A 16765-nucleotide genomic window follows, 5' to 3' on the forward strand; every position below is an offset into this window, starting at 1 on the left:
CCTGTAAGTTCCCACAAAGCCGGAGCCTTGGAGCAGAAAAGCAGTGTTCGGGTTCTACTGTAGCAACTGGGGGAATCTGCTTATTAATTTCTCCCTGTACTAGTGAGGTGCTGGAGGGGCTCTCAAGATTCCCCTCAACAATCCAAAGATTGTTCTGGGTTGAAGGGGGTTACAGGCCGTTTCTATTGCAGTAAAAGTTAGAAATGCAGCCAAGGAGCAGCTCCTGTGCATCCTAGCAATCCCCATGCGAGTACGTAATGTTGTGTTGCCCCCACATTGCTGGATAGTTAACATACTGTTGAAAAATGGAATATTAATTATTAACAGTCCGCTTAGATAGGGTCTGTGGGCTTAAATGCTAGCTTTCACACAAAGACATGTTTTCTGCCTTTTCAGAGTATTTACAAGCAAAATAAGATGTACAAATTCAAGGCAAGGTGGATGAGGGTAATATCTTTTACTGGAGCAACTTCAGTTGGTGAGAGATAAGTTTGCAAGGTACACAGAGCTCTTCTTCAGGTCTGGAAAAAGTAATCATAGTGTCACTGCTAATTACAAGGTGGGACAGATTGTCCTGTGACCGCAGAGGTGTCAGTTGCCCCTTCATTTTAACTGGTCTCCTGTAACCTTTTATGCTTAACAATCTGTCTCACCTTGTATTTAGCTGTGACACTCTACTTACTTTTTCAGACCTGAAGAAAAGCTCTGTGTAGCTTAAAAGCTTGTCTCTCTCACCAACAGAAGTTGCTCAAATAAAAATAAATTACCTTACCCACCTTGTCTCTCTGATATCCTGGGACCAACCCGGCTACAGCAGTGCTGCAAAAAATACCAGGCAAGACACGTGAAGACAATTCAGAACAGAGTGGGTGTGGGGATTATCGAAGAAGTGGGTTCGGAGGAGAGAAGAAGAGGAGTGAGAGGGTGCTTAGCAACTGGGGACAAGAGACTCTAGGCATAGGGCAGTATTAAAAAAAAAAAAAAAAAAAAAAAAGCCATGCAGCAGAATGAGAGGAGTAGATGAAGGGAGGAGTAAGGCAAAAGGATTGGGAAGAGCATAGGGGGCATGAGAAGGAATGAGAGTAGCCAGGGAAGGGGTGAGTAAGGCCATGTCTACACTACCACTTATGTCGGCAAAACTTGTGTTGCTCAATGTTCTAAATAAAGAACCTGAGCTACCGAAGTTTCCCTGGCATAAGTGGTCGTGTTTACAGCACTGTGTCGGCAGAAGAGCTTCTCCTCCTGACATAGCTACTACCGCTCGTTTGGGGTGGTTTAATTATGTCGACGGGAGAGCTCTCTCCCATTGGCATAGAGCAGCTACACAAGCGATCTTACAGCGGCGCAGCTGCTTCAGTACAGCTGTGCTGCTGTAAGGTCTGTCATGTAGATGGAGTCTTAGATCATGCTTGTGTTTGAAGACAAGGAGCTTGAATTTAGGGAGTAAGAGATGGGGAGCTCAGGGAGGAGAGGGAATCACGAAGCGGTGAGGTGACATGGTCAGAGGGGAGGAAGATAACTTGGGCAGCATTTTGAACAGAATGAGTGGGTAGACTGTAAGGCAGAGAGAAGATTTACAGCAGTCCAGGTGAGAGATGACCAGTGCTTGGACAAGGTGTCTAGCAAAAAAAGAAAATATGGCAACTACTATGGAATACTCCTCCTTACTGTAGTCTCTCATTCCAGACTGCACACACAAAGGCAGACCGCTGATTCATCCCCACTGTGTTTACCCTCTATCTACATTGTCCAGGCTTAGAAGTTCAATTTAATAAATTGTCATTTTATATTAAAACATATCCTATGAAACAATAGGTCTTAATTAATATCCTACAGTGTGTGGTCCTCCTAATAGTTAGCAAAGGCCATCTAAATGGCTGTCTTCTTTCTTCATGATTTCTTCTATATTTTTTTGCCTTGATTGATGATATTTATGAAGTTCCATCGCAAAACCTTCCTGTTGAGGAAGTTAAATCTTGGAAAGTTTCCCTGCCAGTTGGCATTCCTTGTGGGAAACCTAGCAGAGGAAGGTGGAAAATGTTTAGCTAAATTTATCATCTCTGCCGTGTGAGGCGACATGCAGTCTTTGATGTTTACAGATCTCAGGTTTTGTGATAATGAGATTTGTACTTGAATTTTCTTTTTCTTCCTCCATGCTCTGCTCTTTTTGTTCACTGTTGCCTCTCTTCCCAGCAGGGCACTGAAAAGAGCACATCATGCCTTCTTTACCTGTTACCTATCCTGTTTAATGACTGACTGGCAGGTGCTGTCTTGTGGGGTGGCTACTTTTTTCCTAGTAGTGCTGTTTTACAACTTGCCTCTTTTCCTTGCACTTTTTTGGTCTCATGTCGTTATGACGCACTGCAGCTTTTTTGGAGCAGTGGAGCTCAACAAGCATTTTGCCTGAAGCAAACTGCCAGAGACTAAAATCACGTTTTTGGAGTTTGTAGGTACACGTGGTACTTAAGAATAAATTGTATTGCTTTTTAAAGAAATCCATCATGTTTCAAAGCTTATTCTATTTACCCACCTCTCTCCAAAACTGGAGACATTCTCATTTTAGGTTTGTCAAGCAGTGTTAAAACAACCAAAACCAAACTCCTTTGTTGTCAGACATCTTGATTATTACAAAAGCCTTCATGAGTAGGGTACCAAATTAAAGGTCACATAACCTCCTCCCAAAGGCACATACTTGTGTGTGTGTGTGTGTGAGAGAGAGAGAGAGCATGTGTTTGTTGGGAGAGGCAGGAGAGTTAAACCTTAAATCAAAAATGAGCCACATCCAGACAGGGCAGTAAGAAGCTTTGTTGTATTTTTTCTGCTTTGAAAGTCAGAACAGCATTTGTCTGCAGAGAACTTGTATTCAGATCTTGAAAACTAAAAGTACTAAAAACGACTACTTAAAATAGTATTACTTTTGTTTTCTCTAGTTATGCCTTGAAATGTAACATCTTATTGACCTATTTGCTACTAATAGTTTTCATTTGTGACTTCAGAAACTTAATTTGTTTTAATGCACTATGACACAACTGCATTTAATTTCTTTTTTTTCTAGTTAGTTTCTTTCACAATTTCTTCTATGTGGTTTTTAATGAGCTCTTTTTTCTTTTCTAGGTGCCACTTTAGAGGAGATAAATCAGCACTGGGAGTGGCTGGAGCAAAACTTACTCCATACTTTGTCTGTTTTTGATAATAAAGAAGATATTGTTAGTTTTGTCAAAGGGAAAGTAAAGGTAAGAAAAGTTGTCTTGCTTTCATCTTTCCCCTGCCCACTAGTAAAGGAATTGGTAGAAAAATAACTCTTGATATTGTGGAACTATACCAGTCTACCAACTGTTTGTGTCCATATTAGCTTTTGCCCATCTAGACAGTATTTTTGATAAAATGAGGTGACTTTGCAGCTATGTTTATTCTGAACACAATTATATTTGTCATGAAATGTACATAGCTTTCTTTTTCAAGTCTTGATTTCCACATTCCATATCAGTGGTCTCATTAGTTTGTTGTCATCCCGCATTGGAAAGAGTTGGAAAGTATGTCTACACAGTATTTTCATCTGATATCCACATACCTAGGTGCTTACTAGCTATGGTGAAAAATACCTGTGCCATCATGCCTCAGGAACCTACAGGAATAACAGCTGTGTAGTCTGACATGGGCTGTAGTTGATTGGCAGTACATTACATTTACCTTTCAATTTAATACTTGCAGGGCCTGATTTTCAGAGGTGCTGAGCGCTTGCACCTGCAACTGAAGTCAGTGGGAGCTGCAGGTTCTTAATACCTCTGCAAATGAGGTGGATAGCTTCATCTTTCTCGTGTCCATTATACATTCTTTCCCATTCTGGCTTCACTCCAATTTTCTTTCCTGTAATAGATCATGATGTATTGTTTCTTGAGTTTTCTTCAATATCTGTTTATTCTCTTTTCTTGATCCTACACTAAGCACACATTGTGTTCCTATAATTGTGTAGCTTCTCCCTTTTCTTTTCCTGCTTCCTTCCTCTCCGCTGATCTCTGTCTCTCTCATACTTTCCTAACACATCCCATCAGTCTCTCCTATCTACATCTATCCATGCACGCACTCTCTCACACCCATCCGCTTACTCAAGATTGAAAATTTCACCAGAAACATAATTGACAGATGACTGAACCTACTAGCACAAGACCCAGGTGTAAGATGTGATGGGTCCCACTGTCCAGGGACAGTGCTTATGTGAGAAGCCAGCCTTGATCACACACACACACTTGGAAGGGGGAGGTTGCTTGGATTTCTAAGAGGGTATTGCCTCTGCACCCATGCTCAAGGGGCTTTTAATTTGTAGAGGGTAGTCAACACAAAAATGCTCTGACACCCTAGATTACTAAGGCCCTACCAAATTCACGGCCATGAAAAACACGTCACGGACCGTGAAATCTGGTCTCCTCCTGTGAAATCTGGTCTTTTGTGTGCTTTTACCCTATACTATATAGATTTCATGGGGGAGACCAGCGTTTCTCAAATTGGGGGTCCTGACCCAAAAGCAGCGCCCTGCCAGCAGCAGTGCAGAAGCAAGGGTGACAATATCATACCATGCCATCCTTACTTCTTCGCTGCTGCTGGCAGTGGCTCTTCCTTCAGAGCTGGGCTCCTGGCCAGCAGCGGCCACTCTCCAGATGGCCAGCGCCACTGCCAGCAGCAGCAGTGAAGAAGTAAGGGTAGCAGTACTGCAGCCAGTAGCGTAGCTGGGGGGGTGCAGGGGAAGCAGCCGCTTCTCCTCAGCACATTTTCCAAAAGCAGCGCCTTAGTTAGGGGTTACCATGGCGCCAGCGGGCAGGGCCCACGCTCCACTCTGAAGCTTGGCCTGCCGGGCCGGCGCTGGGCTCCTGCAGGCAAGGGGGGGCAGCACGGCCGGAGGAGCCATGGGGAGGGGGCGGCACGGCTGGAGGAGCCATGGGGGGGAGGCGGCGTGGCCGGAGGAGCGAGGGGGGGCGCAGCATGGCAGCCCGCGGCGTGGCTGGAGGAGCCATGGAGGGGGGGGGGGCGGCACGGCCGGAGGAGCCATGGTGGGGCCGCGGGGGCGGCATAGAACGGCCGGAGGAGCCAGCCAAGGGGGGGGGGGGGGCGCGGGGCGGCCAGGGGGGGAGCCAAGGGGGCGTGGCCAGAGGAGGAGCCAAGGGAGGGTACCTTTTTAATGTTTGCTCCCCCTGCTCTTAGGACCTGGCTACGCCACTGACTGCAGCCCCCCTCCCCATAATAACTTTGTGACCCCCACTCACAACTCCTTTTTGGGTCAGGACCCTCCAATTACAACACTGTGAAATTTCAGATTTAACTAGCTGAAATCATGAAATTTACTATTTTTAAAATCCTATGACCGTGAAATTGACCAAAATGGACCATGAATTTGGTAGGGCCCTATAGATTACAGTACATGAATCTCTAGCATCAGTGATATCATTGGTCTTGGACTGCAGTTAAACTCTTCATTATCTGTGATGTTACAGAAATAAAGATAAAATTATATCCAGGGACTGAAGACCATTCAAAACATCTGTGTTTAAAAGACTAGCTCCAAATAGTCTGTTGCTGTATCTAAATTTTATCCCTAAATGGGGAAAAATGACACCATCACCTACTTGATCCTTGATGCAACATCTGTAAAACGTGCACCTTGTTGAGAAGTTTTTCTTTTTTTAAATTCCTATTTCTGGCAGTAGTTCAGTGATTTATCTTTCCTTACTACACCCTGTACATCCAAGTTCTCTGAAAGGCTTGAATAAAACTCACATCTTTTAATAATTTTGTGACCATGAAAGTGAGAGCAGGACACCTAGAATTCTGCAGGTTTCAAACTGAATAATGGGCCCATATTTTTATTGTTACATCAGCTCTCTGGCCTTTGCTATAGACATCTGGCATATGGGATTACAGTATTCCAGTAGGACTGATTTGTATTTTGTAGCACCTGAAGTAAATTTGCATTTAGCCGAGCAATTTGCATTTAACTGTCTTTCTCTACTCCTTATTTATTGTAGAGCTGTAATGAAAAGACATAGCACTTAATTATTTCAAGTCTTTAAAAATAGTTAAAAGCTTATTACAGGTTATCGTAAACTTCACTGTACTGTTTCTTGGTAATATTGCTGATCAATATAAAAATTTGGTACTGTAGCTTTGTGCTATGTAAGTCAAATTAAAGCTTCTACAGCCATCATATGCTGAGTGAAATTCCAATAATGTTTATTGCCTTCTCTGGGTTATTTGAAATAATCATGATGATCAAAGCAAGCCATTATTGGTATCAAGATTTTAATTATAAATTGTAGTTTGAACAATATTTTTCAGTTATAACTTGGGACCAAAAAGAAGACTGGGTTTGGAAGTGTGGGTAAACAGACTGCAAATACTAAGTAAATGTCTGTATAACTTGCACATCAACTTGGATACCTTTCTAAGAGAGAATCAGGATTTTAAAAATGTACTGATGGCTTGTAATAACTAGTTTGGACAAACTACCAGTTTGCCGTAATATATTATCTTGTCATTGAATCAGGCATTGATAGCAGAAGAGACCAGGAGTAAAGTAGCAGAGCAGGAGGAGGATCCTGAGAAGTTTCGAGAGGCGCTAGTGAAATTTGAAGCCAGATTTAACTTCCCTGAAGCAGAGAAGTTAATTACCTATTATTCATGCTGCTGCTGGAAGGGTAAAGTTCCTCGTCAAGGCTGGCTTTATCTGAGCATCAATCACCTCTGTTTTTATTCCTTCTTCCTAGGCAAAGAATGTAAGTGTGAGCATATAAAAACTGTTATCCCTATACCCTATGCAGACTTGTAAACATACATATCACTTTTTGGGTAATTTTTAAGTTGATGTATTTAAATCTAATCTTCTTCTATTGTATTTGGCTAATGCAACAGTGAAGAGTTCTGAATCTGGTTTTGTTTGGGTCAACTATTTTGTTAAATTTGAGTGTATTTGCTTTTAAAAATTCTACGTTGTCATGTGTCATCCATTTTTATATTTTATTTACAACAAACTGTTTTCTTATTAGTATACATAGATAATGGCTTTAAACTGTTGTTTTTTTAAATGTGAAGTGGACCGTGGTGGTAATTGTACGGTGGAAATCAGGAAAACAGTCTGCTCTAAAAGCGTGCTAAATAGTTTAGGCCCCAAAGTAGATCTGCCTTAAAATGTATCTGATGTGACAGATTCTTAAATACCTATTTTTAATACAGAACATAGTCATTCAGAAACAGTCCCTCCCCCATTGGTGTGTACATGCACACACACAAAAATAGCCACTGTTAATAGCTGCAGTTAGTACAGAGACAGCAAAGGAAGTGTAAATTGGCTAAAAAAAACCCCCGTTCTTAGAACTACGTGACATCAATTATGCACTTTAAAGTAATATGAGTAGTAAACCTAACACAGCTGTGTCTTGTCCTCCATGTGACGAGGTGGAAGGGGAAAACCAGTATTTTCAAATGAAAAGGAATGAAATTTTGTTTTTTCAAGCTTCTGAACAAATTTTACAGATAAAACAAACAACTCCCAAATATCTTAAAACGTTTGTTTTCCCTTTTCAACCTTTAAATCTTTCACAGAAGTGACAAGTTAAAGTTTTAAGAATGGCTTGAAAAATCTACCAGATAATCACTACTACTAAGCCATTCCAAAAGATATGGTCCCATGTTTCCAATGGAGCCCCAGGGAGCGTTCTTATGAGATGCCCTCCATACCCAGTCTTGGATGATGGAAATTATAAACGAACACAACCTTTTAACTGTTTTTTTCTTTTCAGGGTGTGTGTGTCTTCTCCTTCTTAACAGGATTATGCTCTTGAGTAACACTGTAGGGATTCCTGTAAATCCTACCACAACTCCAGCAGGAACAGCAGAATGAAACTTTGTTCATTATACTCTAATGATCAGAGAGGCTTTACTGTTTATGTATAGAAGAGTTATTTTGTCAAGTCAAATTGTGATCATGTGGTTATTCAAATATTATATTTATAGATTAAAGCTGAATTAGAGTACAGTAAAATATGCAAAATATTAACTCTTAATTTCTAGGATTTAATACATCCCCTCTCCCAATTAGATGTCTCTTTTCCTTTCTATTTTATTAGAACCCAGTTATCGTGTTGCACTTGCAACTTCTGCTGATTATAATACAGAAGTTGCATGTGGCTTGGAAAAATGTTGTTGTTGTTTTGATGCATAATTAGCTCAGTCTCTGTTTAAATATCTTGTTGATTGTCCACTAATATATGATGAACATATGAAATCCTCTGCACACAATAAAATGGATTCTTACCAATCAAAGCAGAAAGGGAAAAAATGCCTTACTATTATTCACAAAGCTTCATTTATGTATTACTGGAGATTATTGAAGGATAATGAAGGGACACTATCAAATATTATACTACATAACCAGAAATAGCCCCTTATCTTTGCTAGTAACACTTTATTAAAATGCAAAATTGAAATAAATATAATTTACTTTACATTTATGTTCATTTTTCATCTTGGACAGTGAAAATAAACTACTCATTCACTTTTGTTTATAATCTGTTTCACTTCCTGGTTCTCATGCATTAATTAGGCTCATGCTTGGGAAAGTAAATAAAAAAGAAAAACAGTTTTCATTAACATTTTTTTTCTCTTGAAGAATGTACTGTATTCCTCCCCCTCGTCCCCCAAAAAACCCCAAAACAAAACAACAACAAAAAACCCAACACACCACCCCAGGATTGCTGGAACAATTTGTATAGTGGGGGTGCTGAGAGCCATTGAACCAAACTGTAAACTCTGTATATAATGGAAACCACTGCAGCACCCCCCGCAGCTCTAGTTCTAGCACCTGTGCACCAACCCGTCCTAAATAGGGCTGTTGATTAATCACAGTTAACTCACGTGATTAACTCAAAAAAATTAATTGCGATTAATCGCACTGTTAAACAATAGAATACCAATTGAAATTTATTAAATATTTTGGATGTTTTTCTGCATTTTTATATATATTGTATTCTGTGTTGTAATTGAAATCAAACTGTATATTATTCTTGATTACAAATATTTGCACTGTGAAAGATTAACAAAGAAATAGTATTTTTCAATTCACCTCATACAAGTACTGTAATTCAATCTTTGTGTCCTGGAAGTGCAACTTACAAATGTAGACTTTTTGTTACATAACTGCTCTCAAAAACAAAACAATGTAAAACTTCAGAGCCTACAAGTCCACTCAGTCCTGCTTCTTGTTCAGCTAATCACTAAGACAAACAAGTCTGGTTACATTTACAAGATCTAATGCTACCCTCTTTTTATTTACAATGTCAACAAAGTGAGAACAGTCATTTGCATGGCACTTTTGTAGCCAGCATTGCAAGGTATTTACACGTCAGATATGCTAAACATTCATATGCCCCTTCATGCTTCACCCACCATTCCAGAGGACGTGCTTCCATGCTGATGACGCTTATTAAAAAAATAATACATTAATTAAATTTGTGACTGAACTCCTTGGGGGAGAATTTTATGTGCCCTGCTGTTTTAACCATTCTGCCATACATTTCATGTTATAGCATTCTCGGATGATGACCCAGCACATGTTGTTCATTTTAAGAACACTTTCACTGCAGATTTGGCAAAACGCAAAGAAGGTACCAAAGTGAGATTTCTAAAGATAGCTACAGCATTTGACCCAAGGTTTAAGAATCTGAAGTGTCTTCCAAAATATGAGAGGGACGAGGTGTGGAGCATGCTTTCAAAAGTCTTAAAAGAGCAACACTCCGATGAGGAAACTACAGGACCCGAACCACCAAAAAAGAAAATCAGCCTTCTGCTGGTGGCATCTGACTCAGCTAATGAAAATGAACAGCATCGGTCCGCAGGGCTTTGGATTGTTACGATCAGAACCCGTCATCAGCATGGACATATGTCCGCTGGAATGGTGGTTGAAGCATAAAGGGACATGAATCTTTAGTGCATCTGGCACGTAAATATCTTGTGACGCCGGCTACAACAGTACCATGAGAATGCCTGTTCTCATTTTCAAGTGACATTGTAAACAAGAAGCGGGCAGCATTATCTCCTGCAAATGTAAACAAACTTGTTTGTCTGAGTGATTGGCTGAACGAGAAGTAAGACTGAGTGGACTTGCAGGCTCTAAAGTTTTACATTGTTGTATTTTTGAATGCACTTATTTCCTGTACATAAGTCTACATTTGTAAGTTCAACTTTTATGATAGAGAGATTGCACTACAGTATTTGTATTAGGTGAATTGAAAAATATTTTTTTTGTTTTTTTTACAGTGCAATACTTGTAATCAAAATAAATATAAAGTGAGCACTGTACACTTTATAGTCTGTGCTGTAATTGAAATCAATATATTTGAAAATGTAGAAAACATCCAAAAACATTTAAATAAATGATATTCTATTATTGTTTAACAGTGCGATTAATTTTTTTAATCACTTGACAGCCCTAGTCCTAAACTTACTTGATGGTGTCTAGTGTTGAAATTCTTTTTTTTCTCATCTCTGATATGGGTGACAGACACGATTTGCAACTCTTTGTCGTGTTTTTCAACTGACATACTGAATAGTTCATAAATAATTATACTTATGAATGATTGTTAATATTGGAGAACTTGACACTTATTGTGAAGCAAGGAATTTGTTATCCTGGTTTTCATGTCATAGTCACTAAGGACTAGATCCGCAAAGGGGACTTAGCCTCAGTGTTCAAATACCTAACTTAACCCTGCTGCCTCATGACAGCCACAGCCCGGTGTTAGGCACCCAGGCTCCCTATACAGTGTATTGGGAGAGTTAGGTGCTGAAAAATGGGATCTGCAAAAGCCAACAGGGTGAGTGGAGAGCCGCTTAAGCTAGCCAATAGGTCACACTCCTCTCCTTGGCATTTCCTATCTAAGTGCCTAAGTCTGGGTCAGAGGGAGGCACCTATTTCTGCTTGCAAGGCCGTCGAGAGCGGGTTCGGGCCCTGGTGAAAATTTTTTTTCGGGCCCCCCAGCCAGGGCAGATCGGCTAAACAGGGCCGACGATGGGAGGAAAGCCAGTCCCCGGGCCCCCTTCCGGACTGCCGGGCCCTGGTAATTTGTACCGGCTTCCCCCCTCCCCCCCGCCCTGTCTGCTTGGGATCCACAGTCAGGAACCTTCTCGTGGAATTTGGCACCTAAGCCCTTCCTTACAAAAAACAGGAAGTGACGGCTGCCTTTAGCTCAGAGCACTCAGCTAGCATGTAGGAGACCCCTCTGCCTGATTTGAAGCAGGGATTTGAATCCATATCTCCCACCTCTCAATAGAGTGCCCTAGTCACTAGGCTGTGGGATATTGTGGCGCTCAGTCTTCAGTGACTAATTATTTTTACACAGTGGAATGGCTTCAACAAGAGAGACATTCCACTGTGTACAAATTTTAGCATTGGAACAGGGAATTGAAATCGGGTCTCCCACATCCCAGGTGAGCCACTGGGCTATAGAGTTAATTTCAGTCTTTCTCTGGCTTAGTTCCCACTTGGGCTTAGGCATGAGGTTGGCACCTGGGCGCCAGGACTAAAGCGCCTGTGCTTATGCCCAGCAGCAGATTATTAGGTATCTAAGGGACTTTACTGGTGGAAACGTAGCCACCTATAGGATTAGGCAGCAGCTAAATGGAGTTTTTTAGCATCTACGTTTTGGATTTAGGCAGCTAAAGTGGCAGTTAGGCTAGATCCACAAAGGTATTTAAGGAATGCTACTTAAAATGCCTAAGTCTTACGGCTTTAGAAAATAATGCCAATAGAACATGGTTCTTGTACTTTCTCAAACACAACTGCGGAGAGAAACAAAACACGAATTACAAAACTGAAAGAAAAAAGTCTTGGCAGTTATTTTAATTCTGTTTTATTGAAATGCTTCAGTGCTGTTGGATGAACATAAATATGGGCAAAGTGCTAAATCTTCTGGGTCTGCTACTTGATCAAAAAATCCTTGTTTTATTTCTGGTGATGTTAGTGAGTTTTATGTGAAGTCACAGTACTTTGAAACGAGAAGGGCACTTACACTGAAACATGTTCGAAGATACTCAAAGGAGGGACATCGATCAAAAGATTTAGAATTTTGAAAGGTTGGCATGTTCAGTTTCTTAAAGGGCTACTGTCAAGTTTTCATAGTTTTTAATTAAGTTTTCATTGTTCCTAAACTTTGAAAATATGTTATCTTTTGCCACCAGTTTTGACCTTTTTTGTAATTTGGCATGCTGCTCCTGTTTCATACAGAATATAAGCCAGTGGTGGGCAACCTGCAGGCCGCATGCAGCCCATCAGGGTAATCTGATTGCGGGCCGCGAGACATTTTGCTGATGTTGACCGTCCGCAGGGACAGCCACCTGCAGCTCCCAGTGGCCACAGTTCACTGTTCCCGGCCAATGGGAGCTGCGGGAGGCGGCGCAGGCCGCAGGGATGTGCTGGCTGCTGCTTCCCGCAGCTCCCATTGGCCAGGAACAGGGAACTGCGGCCACTGGGAGCTGCGGGGGGGGGGGGGAGAGGAGAAGAGGGGGCCGTGATGGTCAACATCAGCAAAATGTCTCTCGGCCTGCAATCAGAGTACCCTGATGGACCGCATGCGGCCTGCAGGTTGCCCACCACTGATAAAAGCCGTTCTGTCTTACTTGGCTGGCATGTTTGACAACAGCATTAGTAATAACATTAGTACAACTCTAGATAACTAGTCTTTTGTCCCTTGGCTGTCTGGCTCTGCTGAACTAAAATATTCTATGGTCATTCATAAACAATTTGTGTGACATTAGTATGCTACATTTAAATAGGAAAAGTTAGAATCAGGGAACACTCTTGACAGGATTATGGTTCTAGAATAATACAGTAAACTCACTCAGGGTCTTTTATAAATGTAATTAATTATCATGGACATGGTTTTATATAACAAAACAATCAAATCAAGACAAGGCTTTACATTATTGCCTTTTTATGACCTTATTAGCAACAAGAGATTGGCCTGTGATATTGGTAGAGTAGTCCTTATGTTCATTGGCGATGAGAGTCCTGGGTGAGCTTCCAGGTTAACTCAGGTGGAAAATCTAATTTATTTTCAAGTGCTTTTCAGTAAATAGTAGCCAGATTGTTAGTCTACTTCCATAAACATCCAATATGCGCTGATCCTTTTTCTCTTCTTTGGGTAGTGACAGATGATTTAACAGAATGTCAATATCAAAAACCCTATCTTGTACTCCTTCTTAGTTGTAGTTGGACTTTGTCACATGCAATTAAATGTTTCTGGACAAAATTTACAGCTGTCAGTTATTTAAAAAAATTAAAATGGGAAGATTAAATTAATATGCATAGTAATTTTCTTGAAAGATCTATTTATGGGTGAGAGATCTATTTATTGCAGCCTTCTTCAGATTTCCATTGGTAACAGTTATACTGTGTGTGTGTGTGTGTGTGTGTGTGTCCTTTATATTTCATATGTGGTATTTCTCATTCTTCTTTTTTACCTCATTATACTATATAGGTAATAGAAATGGGTCTCTCAAGCCGGACACAGACAGAAATGTACACATTTATTTTCTGATGACATTGTCCCCACAGTAGTTAAATTAGAGTAATTTGTGAACCTTGAGTTTTATTACTGTTTTCTGGTGATCTTTGTAGCCTTGTTAAGGGGTGGTGTCAGTGTCTTCCTCATCAAAGGAGACTTCTGATATATAGATCTATAAATTTATATATATGAAACTGTTAGCTCAGTATTTATGCCACATAATAGTATGAGAGGACCATACTGTAGAGTGCACTGCTGAATTCCCTAGTACAATCATTTACACGTTGTTTTGCGTAGTCATCCAGTTTACTTCTGTTTCCAGACTCTGGGCTTAGTTTCCAGCCAAAAACCATCCAGTCTGGAAGTAAGCTAGCCTGCTGCTTCCCTGAAACTATCCAAGTGAGTAGGAGACCAAGTTCTCACCTTTCTCAGAGCCTACTTCCAGTAGGGTAGATGGCCCTGAAACCTTTCCTCACGTTCTTGCCACCCCCTAGCGAATGAAACGTAACCTGCTTTGTGGGGAGAGGACTCCTGTCAATGTTACTTGATGATTTAGTGTCTTTCATGAAAACTAAAAGAGACCTAAGAGGGCAATCCCTCAAAAGAGAAGCTTTCTGCCTAGAACATGGGAGAATGAATAGTGGGTACATATTAGGCATTTATGTTTTTGTTTTTGTTTTTTTAATATACAGAAGAATATTTTTCTTCCCCTTTATACCTGTTTAAAGTCCATTCTGAATTTTAATATGTTTGCATATTTCTGAAGTCTGTGAAAAATTTAAACTCAGTTCCTAAGAGGTTTTTGCTCTTTTTCAATGGCAGTAAAACTCCTAGTTCCCTGGGTTGATGTCCAGAAACTGGAAAGAACCTCCAATGTCTTTATGACTGATATCATCCGTATCACCACTTCAAGTAAAGAACGAGACTTCTCCATGTTCCTTAATATTGATGAGGCATTCAGGATAATGGAGCAGCTGGCAGACGTAACGCTCCGAAGGCTACTAGATAATGAGATCTTTGAACTGGATCCAGGTCTCCAGGATCCTACTCAGATTACAAAAAGGTAAAAAGCAAAGTTCTTGCTTATGCAAGAAGAATTATAGAAGTACATTTCCCATTTTTCAGTATTTTATTAGCTTGTAATTAGTAATTAAATATTGAACAACTGTGTCTTGAGGAAAAAACAGATTTTATAATATTTTCGATCTTCAAAAATAGAATTTTTCAGTGTGTATGCAACTCGTCTGGAGTAGGTATTCAAGTCACACACCTATATTTTCTGTATTTTCTGAAGCAACATCACTCCTTTTTTTTTTTTTTTTTTAAAAGTACCATTTCATTGCCCAAAAGTAAATTCCAATAAGCGAGAATTCCAACTGCCTTGAACAACAGCACTCTTTGTTATGCTCTTTGTTCTGTGTAAGCTTTCCAAGTGCTGATAACATGGTAATTATTGCTTGTGGTCACATCCTAATGAACTTCTGACAGACGGAAAGTCCCTACTTCTATTATTCTCATAGTTGATTTAACAGGGAGTCCTGGGAATCAAAACTGTAGTGAGAGATTCATATGCGATTGTCTGTACTACACTTTGCCTTTCATTCCAAATAATCCCTATATGGATTCCTCACCCACCACTGAAATGAAGTTGACTCTGAGGGGAGGAAAGTGGTAGCCATTCTGTGCCTGTAACACTACACAAGACACACATGCGCACACTCATGCTCTTTCTCTCTCTCTTTTTTTTTTTTTTTTTTTTTTTTTTTTTTTTTTTTTTTTTTTTTTTTAAGGAAAGTGAAACTGCAGAAGGAATTTTAGGTGGGCAGAATATAATGACCAAAGTTGGAATTTACCTAGGACACCCTTGTTGACATCATGGTGTCAAATACTTCTAGTCTGGGGGTCATTCCAGGCGTGTAGGTTGTGGTTTTCCCAATTATACATCCAAGTCACTTGACCCAGCAGTCAGAACTGTACACCCTCATAAATATAGATCACTCATGCTACATGAATGAATGATTTGTGAATTGTTTCTAGGTGGGGAGAAGAGGTTCTGCTGATGAGAATACAGGTGTCCAATGACTGTTTTCCGTTATTAATATGCTTCGGTTTTGGTGGCCATTTCTGCAATGATGCTAAAATTACAACCCCTTTTCCAAATTCTTGTGAATAGTGCTATAGGATCTTTAATAGCAGATGAAGATTCCTATACACTATTATTTTTCCCAAGCATTTTAAATTTACACTTGATAGGTGAAGTCCTGGCTCCATTGAAGTCACTGGGGCTAGGATTTTGCCTATTATGTCATTGAAGAATATATTTTGAGCAGTCTGTAAATTTAATGAGGGCAGTAAGCAGTAAAACTTACTTATATACGCCTATTCAGTGATGCCAGAGATTTCTTTAAACTAGAAGATTTGGGCCAGATTTTTAAAAAGTGCTTAAAAGGATATTGTTGAGGTTTTTGTTTTTTTAAAACAAAACTTTGCCTTGGTAATCGTGTGTGTGTGTGTGTGTGCGTGCTTTTACTCTGAAGAGTCAGTTATATTTCTAAACCCTCTTTCTGCTTTCCACTCCTCCTTCTGCCCTCCCCCCCCCCCCCCCTAAACAAACGAGTTCCTCCGAACCTCATCTTTCGGACTAAAAATATATTGTCTTGAAGTAAAGAAACCAATGCACAGGAGCTATGACACAAATTGCACACCAGTTTTTTTCTGGGGGATTCCTAATTTGTAATTTTTAAGTTCTCCTTTTCCCACCAAAAGACTCCTTGAATTAAAAATCTTAATTGAAACAAAAGTTAACACCCTCCCCCCCCACAGAAGTAAATATTGCACTTAATAGACCTCTGATATACTGTAGTGGCAAGATCTTCAGCCGAATCAAACTACAAATTGTTTTCTGAATCGAGTTTGAAAAGAAGTATGTATATTAATGAACCAGCAATAGGAGCACAAATCATCCCACACCTATAATCACACAGTTTTTCCCTTCCCCTCCCCTGCCTTCCTTTCTCTTTTTAAAAAAAAAATAAAATAAAAGGAGAGAAGAAATGGTTTGCAAGAGAATTCCTGAGCCTGACATTCTGTAAACATGCTGGTGAGTGGTAACTTGAGAGCGTGAGCAGAAAGGAAAATACAAAGATGTTGAAATCCCATTTCCTGTACACAGGTTAGACAGGTAGTGGCTAGCTAGGTAGGTTGATACTTTGATGTAG

At 40.2% G+C, this 16765-nt stretch overlaps 1 protein-coding gene across 3 annotated transcripts in view; it reads left to right on the plus strand.

Moving 5' to 3' along the window:
• The window catches only part of TBC1D8 (TBC1 domain family member 8), a 77447-nt gene that overhangs the window by 26004 nt on the left and 34678 nt on the right, over positions 1 to 16765 (plus strand). For all 3 annotated transcript variants that reach the window (XM_026647879.2, XM_026647882.2, XM_026647883.2), the window contains 3 exons: positions 3115 to 3233; positions 6536 to 6764; positions 14370 to 14610. In XM_026647879.2, coding sequence (XP_026503664.1) covers positions 3115 to 3233; positions 6536 to 6764; positions 14370 to 14610 — 589 coding nt within the window. The remainder of the gene's footprint in view (positions 1 to 3114; positions 3234 to 6535; positions 6765 to 14369; positions 14611 to 16765) is intronic.

This window comes from Terrapene carolina, unplaced genomic scaffold (assembly GCF_002925995.2).
Source record: "Terrapene carolina triunguis isolate 2854851 unplaced genomic scaffold, T_m_triunguis-2.0 Scaffold21, whole genome shotgun sequence".
In the NCBI taxonomy this organism is placed as follows: domain Eukaryota; kingdom Metazoa; phylum Chordata; order Testudines; family Emydidae; genus Terrapene; species Terrapene triunguis.